The sequence below is a fragment of the Harpegnathos saltator genome, unplaced genomic scaffold (assembly GCF_003227715.2).
Source record: "Harpegnathos saltator strain DR-91 unplaced genomic scaffold, Hsal_v8.6 scaffold440, whole genome shotgun sequence".
NCBI classification, from domain to species: Eukaryota; Metazoa; Arthropoda; class Insecta; order Hymenoptera; family Formicidae; genus Harpegnathos; species Harpegnathos saltator.
Window position 1 is genome coordinate 64,607 of NW_020230251.1, and position 23,875 is coordinate 88,481.

At 37.5% G+C, this 23,875-nt stretch overlaps 4 protein-coding genes across 15 annotated transcripts; 2 read left to right on the forward strand and 2 right to left on the reverse strand.

The window, feature by feature from the left end:
• The first annotated feature begins 898 nt into the window (after positions 1–898).
• Positions 899–3,663, forward strand: LOC105189173 (zinc finger protein 70). The gene is made up of 3 exons (XM_011151103.2): positions 899–1,214; positions 1,291–1,416; positions 1,518–3,663. The coding sequence occupies exons 1-3, from the start codon at positions 1,062–1,064 to the stop codon at positions 3,159–3,161; spliced, it is 1,923 nt and encodes a 640-aa protein (XP_011149405.1). The 5' UTR covers positions 899–1,061; the 3' UTR covers positions 3,162–3,663.
• On the reverse strand, positions 3,260–6,803 carry LOC105189174 (ornithine aminotransferase, mitochondrial). The gene is made up of 6 exons (XM_011151106.3): positions 5,782–6,803; positions 5,243–5,644; positions 4,749–5,053; positions 4,462–4,662; positions 3,938–4,163; positions 3,260–3,591 (listed from the first exon to the last, which is right to left on the reverse strand). Exons 2-6 carry the CDS (start codon positions 5,625–5,627, stop codon positions 3,425–3,427), a joined length of 1,284 nt encoding a protein of 427 aa, XP_011149408.2. The 5' UTR covers positions 5,628–5,644; positions 5,782–6,803; the 3' UTR covers positions 3,260–3,424.
• Positions 6,804–7,229: 426 nt separating this feature from the next.
• Positions 7,230–12,879, reverse strand: LOC109503574 (Ornithine aminotransferase precursor). Of its 5 annotated transcripts, none has more exons than XM_025301681.1 (6): positions 11,332–11,627; positions 10,697–10,790; positions 10,476–10,586; positions 9,831–10,135; positions 8,175–8,505; positions 7,230–7,856 (listed from the first exon to the last, which is right to left on the reverse strand). In XM_025301681.1, the coding sequence occupies exons 3-6, from the start codon at positions 10,545–10,547 to the stop codon at positions 7,236–7,238; spliced, it is 1,329 nt and encodes a 442-aa protein (XP_025157466.1). In that variant the 5' UTR covers positions 10,548–10,586; positions 10,697–10,790; positions 11,332–11,627; the 3' UTR covers positions 7,230–7,235. The 5 variants fall into 5 exon arrangements, with proteins under 5 accessions (XP_025157466.1, XP_011149407.1, XP_025157467.1 ...); XM_011151105.3 differs by having other exon boundaries at positions 10,697–10,796; XM_025301682.1 differs by lacking the exons at positions 10,697–10,790; positions 11,332–11,627 and adding an exon at positions 12,861–12,879.
• A 1,902-nt stretch (positions 12,880–14,781) lies between these two features.
• LOC105189175 (putative uncharacterized protein DDB_G0282133) lies at positions 14,782–23,703 on the forward strand. Of its 8 annotated transcripts, none has more exons than XM_011151109.3 (13): positions 14,782–15,003; positions 15,206–15,910; positions 16,015–16,127; positions 16,719–16,934; positions 17,026–18,421; positions 19,086–19,599; positions 19,806–20,589; positions 20,730–20,969; positions 21,513–21,731; positions 22,036–22,218; positions 22,356–22,573; positions 22,812–22,970; positions 23,250–23,703. In XM_011151109.3, the coding sequence occupies exons 2-13, from the start codon at positions 15,426–15,428 to the stop codon at positions 23,451–23,453; spliced, it is 4,731 nt and encodes a 1,576-aa protein (XP_011149411.1). In that variant the 5' UTR covers positions 14,782–15,003; positions 15,206–15,425; the 3' UTR covers positions 23,454–23,703. The 8 variants fall into 8 exon arrangements, with proteins under 8 accessions (XP_011149411.1, XP_025157469.1, XP_011149412.1 ...); XM_025301684.1 differs by having other exon boundaries at positions 22,401–22,573; XM_011151110.3 differs by lacking the exon at positions 21,513–21,731.
• Positions 23,704–23,875: the final 172 nt, after the last annotated feature.

Here is a 23,875-nt window from a genome sequence, read left to right on the forward strand (position 1 = left end):
ATAAAAGTTCGAAAAAGTAAAAAAAAAATGAAACACACAAGTATACTTCAATCCCGCTATGTCACATTTCGCTGTCCAAAATACTGAATATCCTACTTTAATTATCAGAGAAGAAAAATATATATAAAATTTACGTTTCTCAATACTTTCAGTACAACAGAGACTTCGGCTTATTCAAATAATGATGCTTGAGCCAAGGTAATATCATAACTTTTTCAGTTTCATGTTTGTACAAATTTGTATTGTCCGCTTATACGCGCATCTTGTGAGACAAAATCTCTCGGAAACTTTCTGCAACCCGTTCCCGGAGGCAGTTGGTTCGGATTTAGGTTATGACGGTATGGAGTGCGGGTAAAGTGGAGAATACGGATTATATATTCGATCGCGCATTGTGTGTATGTGTGTTTGTTGTGTGTGTGTGTGTGGGCGTGTGTGCGTGCGTGTGTGTGTGTGTGTGTGTGTGTATGTGCGTGTGCGTACGTGTGCGCGCGCGCAGCACCGGAACACACTCAGAGTGCGTCGAATTATCAATACGAGATTAAAAGAAAACAATTTACCTTGGTAGTGAAAGCCGGTGAAAGCCGCTGCAAGCGAGTCGATATCCCAGCAGCGTCGGCACGAACACATATAGTTGCAAATTAATGAGCGTGTGACGCGCGTACGCGAATTTCGAGTCGCGATCACGACGATAAAACATTGGCGAACGTATCAATATGAGCAGTAATCCGATAAGCTTTCCACTCATTTCCCCGATTCGACGAAATCACCAACAGCTCGTTCAAACGATACCAACCGAAACTAACGCACAAAATGGCGCCATTTGTACACTGTGTGCAGTGTGCACTGTGCACTCGGCGCGTTCTACCGTTGATACACAGTGGCGACATCTCACGTCAACCACGCGTGGAACCACGCGAAACGAAGGGAGACTCATGGCGACTCGCACAGCATCGCAGAAACGTCAAAATAAGAACACGATGTACCGATGCATCGGTGCTTACTGTCATACGCGAATCGCGCGATTCTTTCCGTTATAACTGCGCTTGGAGAAGAACGGAAGGATGTTTATAGTGACGAAGGAAATCGATAGCGAGAACATCAGCAAACTGTGTCGCACGTGTTTGAGAGAAGACGGCGACAAGATGGTATGTTTGTTCATGGGCCCAGCCGGTTCGTCTCTCGCTGCCAAGTTACGATCCCTCTCGTGCTTAGAGGTAAACGACACATCTTTTAATTAGATTAAATTTAAACCTTCGAAATACGGGATTTAGATATTTCGAATATTCGCAGGTTTGGCAAGGAGATGGCTTGCCTGAAAAAATGTGTGATCGCTGTGTTACCAGAGCAGAGTCAGCTCTCTTGTACAGAGAACAGTGCCGTGCGGCAGACAGGGCTCTGAGACAAGCAGCATTGAAGGTACCAATGTAAACTTATTGTCACACACACACACACACATAATAACACACAGATGGAATCATGTAAATCTTACTGTATGAACAAATATATTGTACAAACAGGTATCCGGACTTACGTCATACACTACTGTCTCTGGTTGTAAGCTCTATCAGAATCAGCAGAATCAAGGATTTGTTCCGGTACAGAATTCTCACAAGACACTCAAGTGCATAGAATGCGGCGCTGTGTTCATGAATTATCAAGAACTCTGTGCTCATAGCAGACTACACCTGTCCTTTATTCAGGATAACAACATACCTGTGCAACACATGCACATAGTAGAATCTCAAAATCCCTATCTCAACTTTGGTCATGTTAGTTCGAATTTTGCCAACGATAATATACCAAACACGCAATTATCTCCATTGTCGAATAGTGTAGTGAGGTCAAATGTGATGCATACTATGCCGTTGAACGAAGAGAGCTCCAGTCGAGCCGCCTGTGCCTTACACTGTTCCTTGTGCAATCACACCTTCACCAATAGAAGACAATTAATAAGTCACAATATAACGCACGGTACGGATAATGTAGATATGTCGTGTGACAACGAGAACATTGAGATCTGCGAAAATTCTAATCATATCCCGCAAAATCTCAGTTACGAGAGGTCCATTCATTCCGTCGACAATCCTATTCAGAATTTGTCGTATCAAAGATCCACCGTAGATGACAACGACGAAATGCAAAACTTAAATTTCCCCGAGAATATCGATCTGGACGGTGACCAGCAGGAGAACAGCTCGGAACGTTTGCAAAATGTAACGATGCATTCCGAGAATAACGTATCGATCGCGGAAAATTTGAGATTTATGAAGGCGCCCGGGAAGGATCAGCAGCACGTAATCGGATATCACGGGTGCTCGACTGACGGTAATTATAAGCAGTCCCTTGATGCAAAACTTGATGCGGAAGATATTCACGCGAAGAAGCATCGGTGTGAAGTATGCTCGAAACAGTTCTCGCAAAAATCTAAATTATTCGCTCATCAGTTGTCTCACTCTGGTCAGCAGCCGTTCAAGTGCCTCAGCTGCGGCAAGGCATACGCGTCGAAAAGCAAGCTTAACGCGCACATGAGATTGCACACCAAGACCAATGTACATCAGTGCAAGGTGTGCAATAAGATATTTTCGTATCCGTCGTACTTGGAGGAACATATAAAGGTTCACAACAAAACTGACAATATCCTGCAGAGTAAGGACTTTGAATGTAGCACCTGCAACAAACGTTTCCGTCTCTTGAAAAATTTGAAGGCACACGAGAGGCTTCATACGGGGAAAGGCTTGGTGCGATGCGAGATTTGTGATAAACAGTTTAGCCATAATTACAATCTGAAAATGCACTTACGAACACACAAGACGTCGAAGGTGCACAAGTGCGAGTATTGTGACAAGCGTTTCGTGCAAAAGGGCAATCTAGTCGAACACTTGCGAATTCACACCAAAGTGAAGCCTTTCGCGTGTAAATTATGCGGCAAGAGATTCGCGCAATCGGGTCACTTGAAAAGCCACGAAGCTTCGCACGGTACTTTGAGGCAACATCAGTGTCGGTTATGCGGGAAGAGGTTCAAGCTAGCCAATCATTTGAAACGGCATTTGAATTTGCACACCGGTACGAAAACGTACAAATGTAATCAGTGTAACCAAATGTTCTCGCAGTCCTTCAGTCTGACGAGGCACTTGAAGAAGCACAACGAGTCGCATGTGTAAATTTATTCGACAAACTGTAACACATACACATACGTGCAAACGTTTTTATTTTTATTTTATTTTATTTTATTTCATTTTATTTTATTTCTTTTCTAGAGAATCTTTTACATATCCTCCTAGAGAATTCCTTTCTAGGAGTTTCCCTTAAGGGCGCCTTTTCACCTAAGGGTAAGTCGCAATAAAATAACATCGGGACAAAATCGACGCTTCCGTTCGATTCTGTAGAGATCTACGTCGTGTGGAATATATCGCGGAATGTAGCTTCATTTGTAGCTTTTCAGGACTGTAGTGAGAATGTTTATACCTTCTCGCAGTTGCTCCTCCGTGATCGTTAACGGGGGCGATATTCTAATGATTTGGCCGTGCGCAGGTCTTGTCAGCAAACCAGCATCTCTCAACCTCAGACAGATATCCCAGCCGTCGGCAAACTCTGCAATTAAATTGTTGTATCACTATTGAGCGTGTCTCGCGCGGCTATGCAATAAAATCCAATTTCTCGTTACGTAACGTGAAGAAATATCGCTCGACGTGCGACGGTTTATTCTCATCATCTCGTCACACTTATTTGCACAATTATCGGGCGCAAATATGCGAGACGAAATTGCCAGACGAATTGCAAGATTCGGACTGTAAACGAGCATTGCGCGCGAGGAATGTTTTAGCTGAATTCAAAATATTTCCTCTTCATTTTGATTTTAACCCCTCCTTAACGCGATCTTTCTCCGTTGTTTTCGTCGATCTATTCACAATAATCCCCCAGCACCTTTATTAATTACCTTTATTAATTACGAGACCAGCCAAGAGACCGCGTCCTCGAAATTCCGTCGCAATATCCCCCGGCACTTTGCTCAGTTCCTCCTTCAAAATCTTCCCGAGTTTCTTCGCATTTTCCGCCAGATTTTCTTCTTCCAAAATTTTCACTGCCTCCAGAGCGACCCGATTTCCGAGCGGGCTTCCGCCGAAAGTGCTCCCGTGCGAGCCCGTTTGCAGACAGAACATTATCTGAAAGGATAATCAGCATTGATTATAAGGATCTTTGTCGCAATATGTTTCGATAATATTTCTGGAGTTTCTGACCGGTAACAGCGCTCTTCCTCGTAAAGAAACGTTTTTCGTCATCATCAATGATTCGATTTTTCCAAATGTTTTCGCCAACGATCCCGATTGTTGAGACAATATTCGAAATAATATTCAATAATTCACCTCGAGTGATTTTGTAAAATTGCACGCACGTATTCGGTAGTAGGCACATTTCGAATAGCTCTAGATGGCCACGACGAGATGGAAAGCGTTCGAGTACCTGATCATCCGCTAGGACACCGGAAACCGGATACATCCCACCGGAGAGCGCTTTCCCCAAAATCAGTATATCCGGTCTGCAACCTTCGTGATCGATTGCCAGACGCGTGCCGGTTCTACAAAGACCGGTTTGCACTTCGTCGGCGATCCATAGAACGTTGTACTTTGTGCACAGTTCCCTTACGCGTTTTAGATAACCGTCCTGAAGAGATCAGAGATAAGAGATCAGAGAGAAAACGTATCGTCGAGCGTATCAACAATCGACGTTCGTGACGAACTCGGACTTACAGTAGGCACGATGACTCCAGCTTCTCCCTGGATGGGTTCGACCATGAACGCGCAGATATTCGGATTCTCTCGGAACTTTTGCTCCAGTGCGGCCGGATCGTTGTACGGCACTTTTTCAAAGAGCGGCACGTAAGGGCCGAAGTCTGTGTAGCAATTCGGATCTGTCGAGGCTGACAAGGCCGCCAATGAACGACCCCAAAAGTTTCCTCTCGCGAATACCACAGTCGCTTTGTCACTCGGCATTTTCTTCACTCTGTATCCCCAGCGTCTGGCCAATTTGACAGCCGTATCGCCGCCTTCGACACCTTCGAAACCAAGAGAAAGTAACTGCTCCGAGCTCTAGTTTGCCAAGTAATTTGATCGATGTATTTATTTATTTTACGAATTCGTGTGCCGATTAATAAAATTTCAATTTAATTTTTAGTAATTAATAATAATAATAATAATAATAATAATATTTCAAGTATGCAGATATGCATATATTGGTAACATACCCGTATTCATAGGTAAAAATCGGTCCCATTTTAGCAGTTTCGTCAGGTATCCTCCCAATTCGCCGTGAGGTTCCGAGTAAAAAGCTCGCGACGTGTGCGTCAACTTCCCAGCTTGATCTCTCATGACCTTTACTAGACGAGGATGACAGTGACCCTGATTGACGGTCGAGAATCCTGCCAGGAAATCAAGGTAGCGCTTTCCGTCAATGTCCCACAGGTAGACACCTTCCCCTCGGGTCAGAACAACCGGTAGCGGTTTAAAGTGGATGCCACCGTACTTGTCATCGCGGTCGATCACTTGCTGGGAGCTTAAGGATCTCCCCTTGCCCTTGCCCGATTTCTTTACGACACCGAGGAATCTCTGTCTCATTGATTGCATGGCCATATTTCTCCCCTCTCGCTCTATATATACACAACAGACGTAAATGGTGAATATACTAAATATGAAAAATAAAAGGGAAAAGTATCGTCGATCAGAATAATCGCCATACAGGTCGCGATTATTCCGATTGACTCTGCGCTTCTACATGTAATTTTACCAGCAGCTGAACCAACAGATGAACGAGGATCTGACAAACAACCGCAAAAGACAACAAAATCTGCCACTTGTTACTTTACAGGCGCGAGATTATAAGGTGTCGGAAAATAGACGTCTTCTGATGGCAATTTCGCTTATCTCGCCTTTATATCAAAGCGACAAAAGATACGGACAAATTACAAATTGCTTATTTATCGGCGTAATGCTTGTGTACGCAAGAGCGTCGCGACAGAAAGATTTATAATAAATACCAGTACATACGAAAACATCTGATAATAAGTAACGTACAGTAAAGAGCAGAGGCGCCAGCGTGTCCGAGCGTGTAAGCGCGCGAGCAGTGATAAGCAATATATATAATCTGTGCTGTTGTGCATCGACTACATATCGATGAAACAACATTGTCTTATCATACAACTGAATGTTCCATGAAAGTATCTCGCTGATACGGCCGGCTGATTAAAAATTACGACACTTTTCCTCGATAAAACAATAACAACAGTATTGGCTCCTTTAATCTGCACAGTACACCGAGTACCAAGTACAGTAAAGTAAAGAGACATGATAATTGGGTGAGACATAAAACGAATCGCGTTCGAAGTACGCGGCATAATCGCGTTTGAATCGTCACTTTACGCGCGCGACAAGCCGCAATTTCGCGCACGTGTATGCATTTCTTTCGATACGCTTTATCTCATGCTGATTACCCGTGTCATCATGCTCTCGCTAAAAACGTGCCGTCGTCGTTATTTGCGTGGAAAATGAGGGGTAAAATGTTATCGTACGAAGCTATTAATAGCCGAGATGCAAGTGCAATAATTCGTGTTGGCTGTGTTGATATCTTTATTGACATCGTTATTGAGATAACAATACGCGCTGGACCGCGCGCTCGAAGATGGTTTATTCATCGCTCGCCGCATATAATGAAGAATAATTATCGAACGATATGATAACCGAACGAACGCATCTCGTAACTCTCTGTAACTCGTCTATATTCTCAATCGTCTTATAAGTAAACGACATGCATTAACAATTGTTAACGATTATACGTGTCAGCTCGTAATTTAGTTAGTTTTCTTTAAGTTTTCTTTCGCGGCAAACGCATGATAATTACCATCTGTCGAAAGTGAAGTCCGTCGGCAAGAAAGCACATTTCGATGTAACGCGTAACGTTGTCGAAACGACGATCATGCCGGACACATTGTATTTTGTCCAAATGAAATTATGTTCGACGCAGGTGTGTGGTCGATATTTACATATTACATATAGGATGAGATTGAGATTTTTATTGAAAAAATACATATAATAATATAAATACATATAACCACGTATAAATAAACAGTCGATGTCACTACGATCGAATATGATTGTGCCGTATAATGTGCGTTTCTCTTCCTTATATATGCGTGCACGTCTTTCCTCGCGGTCTAATATCTCAGAGACGGTCTGTTCAACTTCTCATTTAGCCAATTTAGCGCATACGGCCGCCGAATGTAACTCGAGCACAGTCTTAGAAATTATGTCTGCGCATTCGCGTATCTGTCCCTCCGTGATGACCAACGGCGGTGCGAAACGGATGATGTGGTCGTGCGTCGGTTTCGCCAGGAGGCCGTTTTCCTTCAGTCTCAGGCAAATGTCCATGGCATCGATCTTGTCATTAATCACAACCGCGTTCAAGAGGCCCTTCCCTCTCACCAAGGTGACCACTTCCCTCGGCAGCTTGTTGAGCTCGCTTCTGAACGCATGACCGAGCCGCTCCGCGTTCTCGGCGAGTCGTTCCTCCTCCAGAACGCGGAGTGCCTCGAGTGCAATTCTGCAGCCGAGAGGATTGCCGCCGTAAGTCGAGCCGTGCTCGCCGGGCTTGATAGTGAGCATAATGGGATCGTTGGCCAACACTCCGGAAACCGGATAGAATCCTCCGGACAAGGCCTTGCCGAGGATCAGGATGTCCGGCCTCACGGCCTCGTAATCGACCGCGAGTCGCTTTCCAGTCCTCGCCAGGCCAGTCTGCACCTCGTCCGCGATCCACAGGACGTTGTACTTGGAGCAAAGCTCTCGGATTCCCCTCAAATATCCGTCCTGTTTGAAACGTAACGACAGATTGCTAGAGATAAATATGAATTTCCAAGTATTGTTTTCTCACATTCTCGCAAACGTTTAAATATATCCTCTGAATTTCTTCAAGCGAAATTCCACTCGTTTTGAGTGAAATATCGTTTTAAGACATCTAGAGAGAGAGAGAGAGAGAGAGAGAGAGAGACAGAGAGAGAGAGAGAGAGAGAGAGAGAGGGGGAGAGAGAGCGAGAGAGAGAGAGAGAGAGAGAGAGAGAGAGAGAAAGAGAGAGAGAGAGAGAGAGAGAGAGAGAGAGAGCACGAGTCGACGACGATTGATGTTACCTTCGGTACCACGACACCGGCTTCACCCTGGATAGGCTCTACCATGAAAGCGCAGACGTTTGGCTCAGTGAGAACTTTCTCAAGTGCCACGAGGTCATCGTAGGGGATAATTCCAAAACCTGGCATATAAGGCCCGAAGCCGTTGTAGCAAGTTGGATCGGTGCTGGCAGAAATTGCGCTCATGGTTCGTCCCCAAAAGTTACCCTCCGCGAACACAATCTTGGCTTTGTTTTCTGGTATACGTTTGACGTTGTATCCCCATCTGCGCGCCAGCTTGCACGCCGTCTCACCACCTTCCACGCCCGTATTCATCGGCAACCATTTGTCGTATCTAAGAGAGAAATACATTTAATAGTTATAAAAAAATATCCTGTTTAAAATTTTACAGGGCTTCGATTGTATTCGTGCACTCCTCCGTGTTCCGCCTCTTGTTGTCACGTATATACAAAATGTTGCATCAAAGCACAGCACATTACGACAGATTACCAACTATCAGATGTGTGCATCCGGGCAATTCGAGGCTTTCCGATATAGTCATATATATGTTGCATACCTTTTCGAATAAATTTTGCAAATGACATATTTTCTTGTTTCATAAGTCTTTACTTTTCTTTCTGACGTTAAAAACTCCGATATATATATATATATATATATATATATATATGTATATATATATATATATTGTTTTGTTTACTTACTCAGTTAATTTGAATTATTTCCGCTTACAAATACATAATATTTTTCTTTTTCATTTTTGTATTTTCAAATATTTTATAAATATGTATTGCTCGGCTATTATGATAATCGAACATGTTGCAAACCCGCATTGCAATCGTGATAATTAGAAACACTTTAAACTTCATCGGAAAAGCTATATAAACAGTCAGCAATATCAAGTAACTATATCAACGATCGCCAAGCAAACCGCCGCCGATGTCGATGCAATCTGCACTTTGTACAATTTCACTCCTGACAGAGAGAGAGAGAGAGAGAGAGAGAGAGAGAGAGAGAGAGAGAGAGAAATCGTAATAATTATATCGTTAAACGTTCATCTAAAAGAAGATTATCAGTCTTTTTAATGACCGGACCGAATGAACCCAATACGAGAGATATTGGTGATGAAAAAGGATTCTTACGTCCTCCGAGAAGCGTGCGGCTGTATCAAAGTATCAAGTATTATCACTTCTCGTTACTATCTTTATCATACTTGAGGCTATATAATCACTTTAACCGATAGATATATATCCGATAGATAGATAGATATATCTTCCGATATTATCAGCTTTAAGATTGAATTTCGTTGGGAACAATATTGTCCGATAATTGAATCTATCAGCCGTACTTTTCCGTGGTATTATTATTATTATTATCGAATGCATTATATACGCGCGTTTACACTTATTTGTGATAAATAACTATAAATATCTATATATAAATACCTATAAATATCTATATATAAATACCTTTGTCACAAAAAATGTGGTACTTGAAAATTTTGTTATATTGCCGACTCATCTTACACCTCTCTCTCTCTCTCTCTCTCTCTCTCTCTCTCTCTCTCTCTCTCTCTCTCTCTCTCTCTCTCTGTCTCTTTTCTCTTTCTCTCACTCTCTGTCTCTCTAGTCTTGTTGATGTTTATGATCAACGTTGCCTTACCCGAAAAGTTTTGTGATGTATTCCTCAAATTCGCCCAATACGTCGGAATAGAATGCCCGGGACGTCAGAGTCAAATTCTTCGCTTGATCGATCATCGCTTTGTAGATCCTCGGATGGCAGTGACCTTGATTCACTGCTGAATAAGCGCTGAGGAAATCGAAATAACGCTTACCTTCGACGTCCCACATAAAAACACCCTCGGCTTTACACACAGCCACCGGAAGTGGATGATAATTATGTGCGCCATAATTGGATTCACGGTCAAACACTTGTTGAGATGTGAGTGTTCTACCGCATCGAATATGCTGGAAAGAACGAGGAGACGTTCGATTTGTGGAGATGTTTCTGTTTTCGAAATATCTGCGAGGAATCGCGTAAATAAATATATCTCTATGTTTTGATATTTTAACGTATTTTAGAGAACGCATAAACCAGTGTCCAAGGACAGAGTGATAAGTTTATTATTAGATATATTATTTTATTCAATATCTCATTTTGAAAAAATCAACCAAATCTAGAGAAATTATGTAGTTTTTGTACATTTATTTAATTGTATAATCACGTATCATAATTGTGCATATAAGAAATAGTTTTACAATAAGAAAAATTGAAGAATGCTGATAAAGTTAATGCCGATAATATTACCTGAAATTGGGATTGCAGTAGCCTCGCTTGTCCTTTGATATTTAGCAGCGCTGCTCTAACCAACGGCTCCATTGAAGAAATTGATTTACTTTGATGTTAATTGAGATGTGCCTGGAAAAGAACCCGACCAAGCGATATGATATTAGAATTGTCTGACCATGAACCGATTCACCGTGGTTCGTCGATTAAATTGAAGTGCAGTTGTGGCGACAGCTACTTACTAGTGCTCAGCCACGTGACGATTACATAAAGAAAAGTGAAAGTTTCTCGGGTAATTTACAGGATTTCTTCAAGCAAAGTAGTAACTGTTGCAATCTGCCGCTTTTGAGAGATATAGATACACAAATGCCGAATACATTTGTCCGAAATTGCAAATTATATACAATGTAATAAAATTGTGAGCAATGATTATACATATATTATACAAGTTGCATCGTGATTGTATCTACACAATCAGTTCTTTTTTTTTCTTTTAATTATACGTTTAAAGTGAATTTGCAACAGCAAGGCATCCCATGAATAACTGAATCACACTCCCTGCGGCCTATTATAATTGAATAATATACACGATTATAATATAAAGAATTTTTCTTGTGCGCGCACGTGTGATTAAAGATTTAACATTTAATCTCGACACCAAAATATGCTCCGAGATGGATCATTTCTCAAGCAAAATCGTCGCTTATGTCGCATTGAAAAACTTTTATCCCGAACATTTCGTTGACAAGAGTCAACGTGTATGAAAGTATGTGCAAATTCTTATTACACTTTTAAAGAACCAATTGAGTACATTCTCAGCGATTAGTTGTTACACTCATCAATTTTGATCATATTTCCACTCAACTCGTTAACTCACTCTGATTACTGTATGACGTCAACTCGTCACAATCGATGAACTTGCGGTAGTGTCTCCAGTCGTACTGACGGAGACGGGGACGGAGCGTGTTCTGCGTGTGTGTACACTACTCAAGTTATATCTCAAGCACAGAACACAGAATCGTAAAATATTATAACATATCCCTCATCTATCGTCAGACACACGAATCTTGTTACTTTCCCGCTGATGTGTGCATTCTTCACAAGCGCGTTATCATTGCTGATAACGGTACGAAGCATACTCAGCGTGAGAAGAGATGCATTCTACGTAGGAAATAATCTTCCTCAGTCATGACCGAGTTTTTGTAAATTTAAATAAACAAAATAAATGAATGTCGAGGTATGAGAAAGAGCTACGATACTCGTGAAACGACTTGAACATATAATTAAAAGATTGAAAAAGTTTTTCTCGAAGATGTTAAACATAAATTTCAGTATATCGTGCTTTTGTGATCATGTAACTATTGCTGTACAATAATTGTGACAATTTTGTTGATAAATTTCCGAAAACGATTACACCAGATCCAAAAACCAGATTACCACAAATTTTGACTAAAATATTTCAAATAATGTTAAATAAATATCCGCAAGTAGATTTTCTCATTATTAAAAATTAAAATTATTTAATACTGAACATGTTTAAATAAAATTATATATCGCTGTTCGTATATCACTTTCTCAGATGAGTATGTACGTTAAATCTTTGCCTTATTAAGTAGATGAATCTACAATATACTAAAAATAATGAATCCGGTAATACAACCGGTAATACAACCGGTAAATTTGGTGAGAAATGAAATCGCGTCTGATTCGCGCATGATTCGCGTCACGCTCCAGAGAGAAGAAGGAGAGGAATCATGGGCCGCTTTTAGCCGAGCCACCGACGAGATACTATATAAAGACTGTTGGCCTTACGGGATTTAGCATACCAGAGAAATTTCGCTGTGCACTAGCGCCCTCTTAAGAATATCGTGGCCAAAATATGAAACAGTGCTCGAAATAAGCATGGATGGTAACAGATATGGAATAATGGAAAAAAGGATCGAAAGATATTAAAGACTATTAATACAGAAAACAAGCCGAATGTATGTATGTGTGCATGTCTCTTAGGATTGCAAGACGTGAGAAAATTTAGAGTAATTTTTATTTCAAATATATACACACGTTGGCATTCCTTAAATGTAACAATTCGAAATTGAAATAATATTAAAATTGCAATCCGAAACACATATACAGAGTGTTTCACAAATCCCTCGCTCCGAGGAATCCATGAAGACATAGAACGGATTAAGATAAATATAAAATTTCCATACCATTTTGCGATGTTCGCGACAACCGAACTATTAATTACAGAAATGTAACGAATGAGCATGCGCCGAGATGGTATCGAAAAAACAACAAAGCAGCTCGAGCTAAGCGCGGCCCACATGATCTAACGACAATCGTCAGTGCAAGAAGAAGAAGAAGAAGAAGAAGAAGAAGGACAAGCCGCCGATATTCGTGTTTTACCTCGTCGCTCTTGCGTTAACATACTGATCATGAACGAAGCTACTTTTTTTCTACAGCTGGACGACGACGACGGCAACGACAAGCAGCCGGTTCATAGCCGACCGGTGACGACGCGGCCCCGCCGCGGTTGCTGCGGCCCCGGGCCCCGGGGCGAGACGGGGCTAGGCGACAGAACGACGGCCACGAATGATTAGCAGCCATTCGCTACCAATCGACTAGTCAGATTCAGCAATTGCTGGTGACATACGTCGAGAGACGTGGGTGCCGCGAGAGAACATGAATAGCGGCGTGTTGTCTTTCCCCTCACCTCGCAAGCGGCATTAGTTGCTACCCAGGTAGCAGACTGACGTCAAATGACGTACTAATGACGTCTTAATGACGTCATTAGCAGGGTAGCTGTATTATCATGAGCGTAGCTAAAGCAATCGGTATTATAATTGCTCTTCAATTACCTCCGGGCCCCTTTAGTTGATACGAAAATTTATCCAGGGCTGTCAGTTTTTATATTACCTCGTCGGTGGCCGCGCTTAGAGACCCTAGAATACAGAGTCTGGACAACCCACAGACATCTTTTCATTGGTTCATGTTCTCAGGCCCCTCACAATGGCGGTGCGAATCACATTGCAGCGGGAACACACATATATTCAAAGTGTGATAAAAGTAAAATATCGATTTAAAAGCACACATATATTTTTATTGAAAATAGAATTAAACTTACATTCGAAGAAATCAAATTGTTGGCTGTGTTGTTAGAAGCTGTAATATTTTGAATGTTTTTATTGTTAAATATTGTAGGGATTGCTGTATTTTTCAATTTCTTCTTTCCGTCAATCCGTGGTTTCTCCCACATTTCAGTCGCAAAATGTGCCTGTGGTATATTAATATTATTAAATAAAATTTAATAAATATTTATACAAATAACCCTGCAAACATAAAATAATAGTTACATAACTGTCAGTTGTAATTTCCCATTCAACAATGTAACTGTTACATAACATGTGTTTTATACATAACAGGGTGTCTCAGAACTTTGGGACACGGGCTCCGTAGGGACATAGAGCTAAGTGAGAAGAACAGAAAAGTCCTCTACCATAATGTGAAAATCGTAATAATTTTTTAGTAATAACCGCGTAAAGTTTGGCGTTTTCCACGCCCATCGCGGCCTATGGACGCTCCGCGGCAAGCTGTGTGCGTAGGAGCTGAGCAATAAAGCCCTAAACACAATGCGAGGCAACAGGCAATAAGAATAAAAATAGACCAATCACAATCGACTATTACAAGAATAATCTATTGTGATTGGTCTATTTTTATTCTTACTGCCTGTTGCCTGACATTGTGTTTAGGGCTTAACGCATCTCGTGCTGACTGTCGCGATGGCATCTTGGCGTTTTGACGGAGAAGTTAAGCCAGCGGCACACGGTGCTTGTTTTCGTGCTGGATTGCTTGCTGGATGAAAATACTGCGTTCTGATTGGTGTATTTCCATTCATCTTCGGAAATGTACCAATCAGAACGCAGTATTTTCATCCAGGAAGCAATCCAGCACGAAAACAAGCACCGGGTGCCGTTGGCTTTAGTCCTTTCATTTCCCTCCTCAGGATAGAAATGAAGAACTCTGATTGGTTGATTCTCTTGTGCGTTGTGTATTATGCGTTATGCAGAAGTCTGTGCTCTGGTCCATACGCTTACAACCTTAAGCCAGCGGCACACGGTGCTTGTTTTCGTGCTGGATTGCTTGTTGGATGAAAATACTGCATTCTGATTGGTACATTTCTGAAGATGAATGGAAATGCACTAATCAGAACGCAGTATTTTCATCAATAAAGCCGCTGGCTTTATTCTTGCAGCCATTGTAGATGGGCCTTAAAGGATGAATAAAGTTGGCATTAGTGTTGACCTATCGATATTAATGCTTGCGATTCTCGAAGTTACATGGATTCTTGAATGTTTTCGTGGCGGACACGAAGTTGACACATGTGTACAATGTGCGTAGTTTACGTTTAATAATGCATACATTTTTATAAGACAATCAGTTAAAAGGTACAAAGATGCTGTGACCAATTTGACATTAATAACTAAATGTACATATGTGTCTGAATAAAGATAACAAATATAAGAGTGATATGCGAAAGACTACACAATAGGTATATCTATGTTTACTAATCACAAAAAACAATTCAGCAGTGTGATTTAATACCTTTAGTATATTTAGCATACTTTAACTTCGTAGTAAGTTGTATCCAGCTTACAGATATCTACGATAGATATCGTGTAATTTTTCTCTTTGCTGAATATCATGTACAGTCATACCATATTATTAAGAATCTAATTGTATATTTTTATTAGGTTTTATAATTCATCTGTACTTATGTGGTGCTTTTATACAAGTCATGTGAGTGATTTCAATCTGACAAGGTAGAATATTTTGTGCCATATCACAAAACATATCACAAATAGCAAAGACTACTACCAGTGAAATATACGAATAATTTCATTGTCGATATTGTAAAACATTGTCATACAAATTATTATCTTCGATATATAGAGAGTATTCTACAATCCTAAAATGCGTAATCATAAAGCAACACAGAGGATAAAAAAACAAGCACCTAAACAGAAAACAGAAAAATTAAGAGAACTTTATGTCACATTATATGACCTTACTTTATATCCAGAGTTAGTCCCATTGCGATATAAGTTGTCATTCAGGCAGCAACTGAAACAAATAACAAAGTTATCGTATATAAATACATCCAAAAATCATTCTAATAATGTACAATTATCAAGACAAAATGTGCAAAATGCCAATGTACAAAGTAGCAAATCCATAGAGAACAGTTCTTCGAGAAATATATCTGAAAGGAAAAGCATAAAGAAACATGAAACAACTAAATCTAAATTAAATAATAAATATATAAAATCAATTAAGAAAGTACTAAACAATCAGTATGATAAGATACTTCAATCAAGATCCAGAAAACATAAACAACAATCAATAATTGATGATGAGTCTTCCAGTGTAACAAGCGACCAAACTTTTGATGAGACAAGGTGAGTAATATATAATCCCCATAAATTCTGTAGAATAAGGAAATAACTTATGTGATATTATAGGAGTTCTTTAAATTTACTTGTATTAAACATGTATATTGTAGCCAAACATCAAACGAAGTGGCATCAACAAATACTAAAGTTCTTCAATATGCTAGGAAATTAACTATAAGCAGAGAAAATAGAGTAGATATCAGTGAATTGGATTTGACAGATGGTAATATTGTATATGTATATTACATATAACACATAAGAATAGCAAGAGAACAAATATGCAAATCAATATGCATGTGATGGAACAAAGTATAGAAGTGTTTCTTCAGTGCTTCTTCAACTTCATTAATTGGGCATAATTTTCAGTACAGATCTATTTTTGCTACATTCCATGCTTTAACTTTGCAATCTAACAAGTTATATTCTTGCATGTATCTTGATTTACATGTAAATGTTGTGTCTGTGCTAAGACTACAACCTATACGTATCAATATATCATATCTATGGGTTGGATTGAACATCTGACAGCATAACAGATTTTACTGTTGCATCATGAGAAACAATCATTATAATATTGATTCTTGTATTATAATGAAATGTCCTTGTGACAAAATCATCCGACTCATAAGACCAAGATCAACACTTCCTTCTTCTGTTATTCACTTGCATGTCGTTTTTTTTTTTTTTTTGTTACCCTTAACATACTCAGTAAAATGCTTCATATCAAATCCAATTTAAAACAACAATTAATATGGATGCAACATGAATAACATATATAAATTTTGTTTTCATTTGCTGGTGTATGTATAAACAGATACAAGCATGGAATCAGCTAAGGTGGGTTCTGATGATACAAATTATTTGGATAAGAAAAATTTAATTTTTATTGATTCTAATAGCAAGAACCAAAAGGTATCCAACAAAGAGATATCTATTGCAAGTACAAAACACAACTATAATTTAAGTCCAGTTAATTTTAGGGAAGAGGCAAATCACAAAGTAAAACAAAAATATAGTCTAAACAAGGAAAGTACGTATGTACTATTGTTATAAGAAAGACAAGTAAAAATTAGATGACAAAATTTTAAGAGAATATTTAAATCTTTTAATTTAATATTTAGGTCTAACCATCGCAGATGGAGGAAAGAAATTTTCTACAAACAGACTGTTTGAGAATGTTAAGACAAATGAAGAAGTTCTGCATACTTCTAAAATTCCTCTAAGCTCATCTAATAATAAAATGATTGAGGAAAAACAAGACCAGCATAATGCAAGAACAAAATCAAATACTGATAGTACGTTAGCAGTAAAATTAAAATCTACCGCCATCATAAGACCAAAGAAAGTGCCTACTGATTGCGTTACCAAAAACAGTTCACCAGAAATATCTAAAGAAAATAAGTCGTTGAAGCAGCAGCATACTATACCAAAGATAACTCAAGATGCTTTCTTACCGAGAGGAACAGTAAAACTTGTAAGACTAAACGGGGCACACATTAGCGCATGGAAGAATACTCTCAATAATGATAATTCGAAACAAAATGGGTGTAATAATAGAGATAAAAATGTAAAACAAACCCTTGATATCGATGATACGCTTGAGCACACAAATACTCTCAAAGAAAAGGGAGATCATGTATCTTCTACAATAATTAAATCCATCAACGCTTCACAAATATCAGGATACATATCAACACAGAAAAGTAATACACAAGAAGATAACAATGTGCTGACTGATGATGGACTTTATAATAAAGTTCTCAGTCGTAGAAGACAAAGTTTCTCAATAACGACACAAGAAGATACTTACGAGAATATAAACATCAATAACATTAATACTGAAGCAGCAATTAACACAAAACACAATGTACAGGATAAAATACAATGTCGAAAGCGTACTGCAGAGAAAAATAGCGAAGATGTCAATACGTGTGTTAAAAGATTTAAACTAAAAAGAAATTTTCAGCAAAGCAATGTGAAACCATACATTGAACAATCGAATCAACAACAACTTAATGATTCTTCAAGTACCGACGCTTCAATGTCCAAAGAAGCAGAATGTTATATAACCGATTTGCGTAAAATCCTAAATCGGAAAAGGAATGAAAAGACTTGGAAATTGAAAGCCGCAATTGATGATAAAACTATAGATAATACGGCGTCTATAGAAATAAGTAATGAAGATGATACAATTGCTGTAGCAAACGTAGTAACAGCAAGGAACGAGAAAACTTGTGAGAAACTCTCTTCGAAGGATAAATTAACCTTTAGTAAAGATATATGTGAAAAGCAAAATAATTCGCAAGTAAGTTCAATTAAGAACAGTGCCTCGAATTTATCTAATAACTTGTATAATGTACCAGACGAAGCATGTCACAGTCAAGTAGATATAAATATTTATGAAGATATCAATATGCGAAAGGAGTGTACAAACGATTTGAACAATAACGACGATTGCAATAATGAAGAAGACTATGATTGCATTTCTCTTTATGCAGAAACGTTCGATGTAAGCCAGTAAGTGTGATCTAGAACGAACTGTTTTGAAATTTAATGTTATATGTTTCATAAATCATTCTTAGAAAATCGTGCCTAATTCTGAACCTATCGTGTCCGATTAATGTTTTATTAAAAAGTTATAAAGATTTAAAGATTCTTCAAAATTATTCTTGTGACTTGTATTGGATGAAATAGCTTATTATTCAAACACTTGACTTTTGTTTATACACGGGGTTTGACCTATGACCTGATTTTATCAGTTGTTACAGTAATTACAACAAATGTTTGAAAGTTTTTCTTTTTGCAAGAACGTCAAACGCAGATTATTATTTGTCGAATTAATGAATGCCTAACTTCCGATACTCCTGCCCATAAATTATGATAAATATATCTTAAATACGTTCCCAGAGCTGATCGTCGTGTGTTTCTGAATAAGAAATTCCTTCTGGCATGTTATAAAAAACAATCATGTCGTAATGAATTTTTGAATGTTATTTAATTTGAATGTTAACTATAATTTTTTAATAAAGCATTTACCAACACGTAGGTTCATACAAATCCTTTTCCATCTATTAAAGGATACAATCCATTAATAATTTGTGTAAATTTGATATCGATCTCTTTTTGGATATCTTATAAAATATAAATTATTTTACAAAACAAAATTTTATTATTCTTGTAGATTTGAAGATACATTTCCGGATGAACGAGAGAAATTACCTAAACCTCTATATTCTGATACACCATACACAATGAGTACTAGTAGTTTTGATAAATATTTCAAACAGAATAAAAGCGAATTTAATCAAGAGTATGAAAGATGTAGAGTAAATAATACAGAAAACTCACAGGTTGTACAAAATACAGATAATACAGGAAAGGCATTGGGAAAAATGGAAGTATTAAAAGACAATTTACTAGAAACGCATAATAAAAATCAATTATTGACAATAAAACAAACTCTGCCAAAAATAGCTTCAAACATTCCTTTGTGGAGAAGAACAGTACACATCGATGAAGTAATGAGGCAAACTTCACAGAGACATTGTCCTGTAAATTCAACAAATTTAACATCTGCAGCCGAAAATACGCAAATTTTTAAATCTCGCGATATGAATCAGCATTTTTATGGCTTTTGTTTTAATATGTTGATATACTCCACGTGTAAACAGAAAACATGTAATTTCAAACACAATGTAGGTATATATATATATACATATGTGTGTGTGTGTGTGTGCGTGCGTGCGTGCGTGCGTGCGTGCGTGCGTGCGTGCGTGCGTGCGTGCGTGCGCGCGTGTGTGCGTGCGTGTGCGTGTGTGTGTAATATATACACATATATATATTTTTTTTTTCTTATTATTAGTTGCTCTATGCGATATATTCAATATAATTTTATTTCTAGTTTCAGGATTTCCTTCACAAGTTTAATACTCAAAATAACAATAAAATAATGGATATGATAGAATTTGCTAGATTTAAGAAATTTTTCTTTTTCTGCCAAGAATTATATAGAATATCATTAAAGAAATTAAGTACCGATCAGATTTTAAAGATACATCAAATGTTTTATGACGCCTATAAGTTAACAAAGGATATTACTTGCGACGTTCTCGATGAATTATTAAAGAGAAATATGCCATTAAGTGCTATTGTGGAAAGCATCGTAGCGTCCATCTATTCGTCCGTTAGAACCATTATAGTGAACCAAGTGTACCTAATATACCAGTGTATAGAAAAATATATAGAATCTGGTAAATACTGGTACATTGCAAGGAGCATGTTACCGATACTGATGCCAGATAAGCGTATTATTGAAAACATATTATACGATTGCATATGCAATGAACAGTTATTTAATGTTCGAGATATTGATGATATATTAATAAGTAAACTCCGTCCTGATATGATATCACAATTAGATAAACATTTAATGGTACGTTTCAAAAGTCTGTTGGCTAAGAAAACTGCAGAGGATATTCGCACTATGAAACCAGTTCAGGAATTTGGGGAAAATTTTATGGCGATGGATACGATTGCTTCCCCCGATTCGAAACAACACTTAGACGAAGTGGAATCACCAAGAGGATCTATCAATATTGCAAACATGAGTCGGACAAATGAAATTGAGAAGCATGGTCATGAAATGAATGCAACAAGTAGTAAATGTTACATATTGCATCCTATCGGTAATTATTATACTTTAATTGTTAGCGTACTGTAAGAATTATTATACCTTTATCCACGTCACAATGTCCTTGATATTAGATGTATAACAGGTTGTATATTATACACACACACACACACACACACATCTCCTTTGTTGTAGACGACTTGCCGGAACCACGATCTATCTACCGAGATCATGAACATCTGTGGAAATTCTATGTAGATTTAGATAGAGTTAAACAGGGACTTAAACATCAAGATTACGATTATGTTATTGATATCTTAGAAGAGTACACAGAGAAACAGGATGCAAACTTGTTTGTTCGTTCATGTTGTAATATGCTCCGAACAGAGATAAAACGTTCAGATCACCACTTAATAAACATAATACAACGAACAGGTAAACAAATTTAATATTTAGCTCAACATTTAGTTTATTTTGTTGTTAATATCTCTAATCTCATATCACATTTGTGACAATCAAGAAGCCGTGACAGAAACAGTCTATTTTTATGTCAACTAATTTAGCTGCTTTTACTGCCGTATATGTGAGAGTAATCAGTGACATGTTAAAGCAATTAAAAGATATCGTTCTCTGTAAATTCTAGATATCAATATTTACGTAAGTTTAAGTTCAACTTAAGTTGAACTTCGTGCAATTGACACTTTATATCTCTTTATTTTTTATCTGACAAAACTCCGCAGTTGTACCGCGTGTTTATTCTTTATTTAATACATAAAAAAATATATATATATATAAAATATAAATTTTTTTTTTCAGTATCTTATTAGCACAAACATTGAGTATATTTTATGTTATATTACGTTGTATAAAGTATCAATTTGATAAATAAACTATTAACAAACTTTCTACAGACTGAGTATCTGATTTATTTTATTTTTTCAAATTTCACCGAATGCACGTTTTGGGCCAAAATTTCAGTCCAAACCGGTACTTTTGCCATCCTGCGTAAAATCCTATTTGAGATAGGATTAGACATATTGATCGCTTTAATGGACGAAGAGGCTTGGAGGCTTGCGTTTTACTTTGTCAAATCACTTAAAATTTGTGATTTACCATCTAGCGCGGAATTTACTATGTTATTGGCTGAGATTTATCTAGCTAACAAAAGAGCTCTAGATGCACTCGATTTATTCACAAGTGAGTTCCCTTTGCAAATTTTAATAACACGGGAAAAGTAGTACCCCGACTGTAAATATGAAAATATTCATTAGATATAAATTTAATTGATATGTAGAAATGTCCTTCTATAGATTAAATAGTTCTCACTGAATTTTGATTTAATTTAATTATCGTCAAAATAGTGTCAATCATAAAAAAAGAAAATGTATACGCGGCAAAGGAATATTGCTCTCAAAGGAATATCACTTTAAGTTTGCCGATATTTCTACTCTACTTCGTTGATGTCATATTTATGTTCCTGTGTTGTTGTTAATTTTTTCAGACAAAAAAATTATATGCACCAGTCGTGATAGGTGGCGTGTTGTAAGCACTATTCGCGACGAACGCGTAAGAAACAAACTAATGTATATCCTATTGGATTCACTTTGTAACGGTCTAACGGAACACGCTTTCTTTCTCTTTACATTTTTGCTCAAAGATCAATCCAGCCAGTTTTATCCGATAGGTAAAGTGGCAGATATGTTTAACGTATTTAGCATATTCTCATCATTTATTATCGTTGCACACGTCATATATATTGCCGTATTATTATGCTATATTATTTGGGCATATAATGCATAAAGATTGTTTTATCGTTTTTAGATTTGTCTCGTTACGTAAACAAGTTAATAACGCTACTTTTATCAGGAAACGAGACAGCTTTAATCATGGAAATGGGGAATTTGATACTTAAATATAATTTTCCATTGAATACAACGACGTGTCGTGCATTAATTACAACGTTGATTCACGTAGACGAAAAATTAGCCATACAGCTATACTGTTATGCGGAAGCCATAGGTCTCTACTCGGTGATAAAGGTAAAGATATTTGACTCTTTATGTATGTAAGATAAATTCACGCAACAGAAATATAATTTTGTGTGTGCAAATTTTTTGTTTCTTTCAACTAATTTATACAAATACTTCTATATTTTTCTTTGATATCTATCATATTTATTACTCTGTAAATCCTTTTTCTGTGTCTTCCTTAATTCAAAAATTATTAAGTAATGTCGCATGAAATTGAGATATTTATTACATATGTCCGTGTATATAGCTGTGGCCAATATGTATCATTATGAATAACGACTTAACGGAAGAAGAAATATATCTTAGAATTCTACGCTTACTAGAGAAGCTTAAAATAAATTTTGGACATGCGATCGAAACCGTTAAACCGAGATCGCAACAGATTGCAGTATTTCTCATCCTTGAGGTAAGCATTTAATAAAGCAAATAGCTACATTCAGAGTAAAACCAGACGCTTAGTAAGAGATTAGTGATTACCGGATTTGATTGGCGCGTATCTTTGGATATGTGTTAGACCTGAAAGTTACATGTCACGGGTATTCTCTAACAGCTAAACGTTTCGTTTTGCCGAATGCAAGTAATTATATTTTTGTAAAACAAAATTTCTGCCTGACATTAGCAAAGTATACATTAACCCTTTTTGTTACCCCCTTTTTTATATAATTTCTCCCGTATTAATTTCCAGGTGAAATCAACGGAACAGCCTTGTTGCTCTAAACAGATCTGTGATAATAGTCGAGCGATTGCAAATATCAAGGCACTAATAAGAAATGTCTTGAGAAAACGATTTGATCCACCTATATCATTAATATCACATGTTAAAGAAAAAATATGTAGGCTACAAACCAAAAGTCTTATAAATTATCTTAAGTCGGAACATTGCAATTGATAAAAAATATTGGTCACACTTGACCGAGAACATGGGATGCAAAATCTAGATGGATTAAAAAGAAAGGCATCAATAGTCACGCATTTCAAACACCATAGGATATTGTTTCAGTGCTATCATAACATTGAGAATATTACTTTGTTTTACATTGAATATGCAGTACATACTACATATAATGTTATTCTTTATACAAATATCACAATTAAATATATAGTGATCACGATTGAAAGTTTTCAATCGTACAATTTGACATATGGGCAGAATATGATTTTTATATATTATATTTTTCTTGAAGTTTATGTCACATTTTTCTATTTTATCTTCTGACATAATTTTTATAAGATCTTTTTTCTTTATTTTACATGTTTACATACCGCATTATTGAATTACAATATTATAAATCACGATTGATTTATATAATT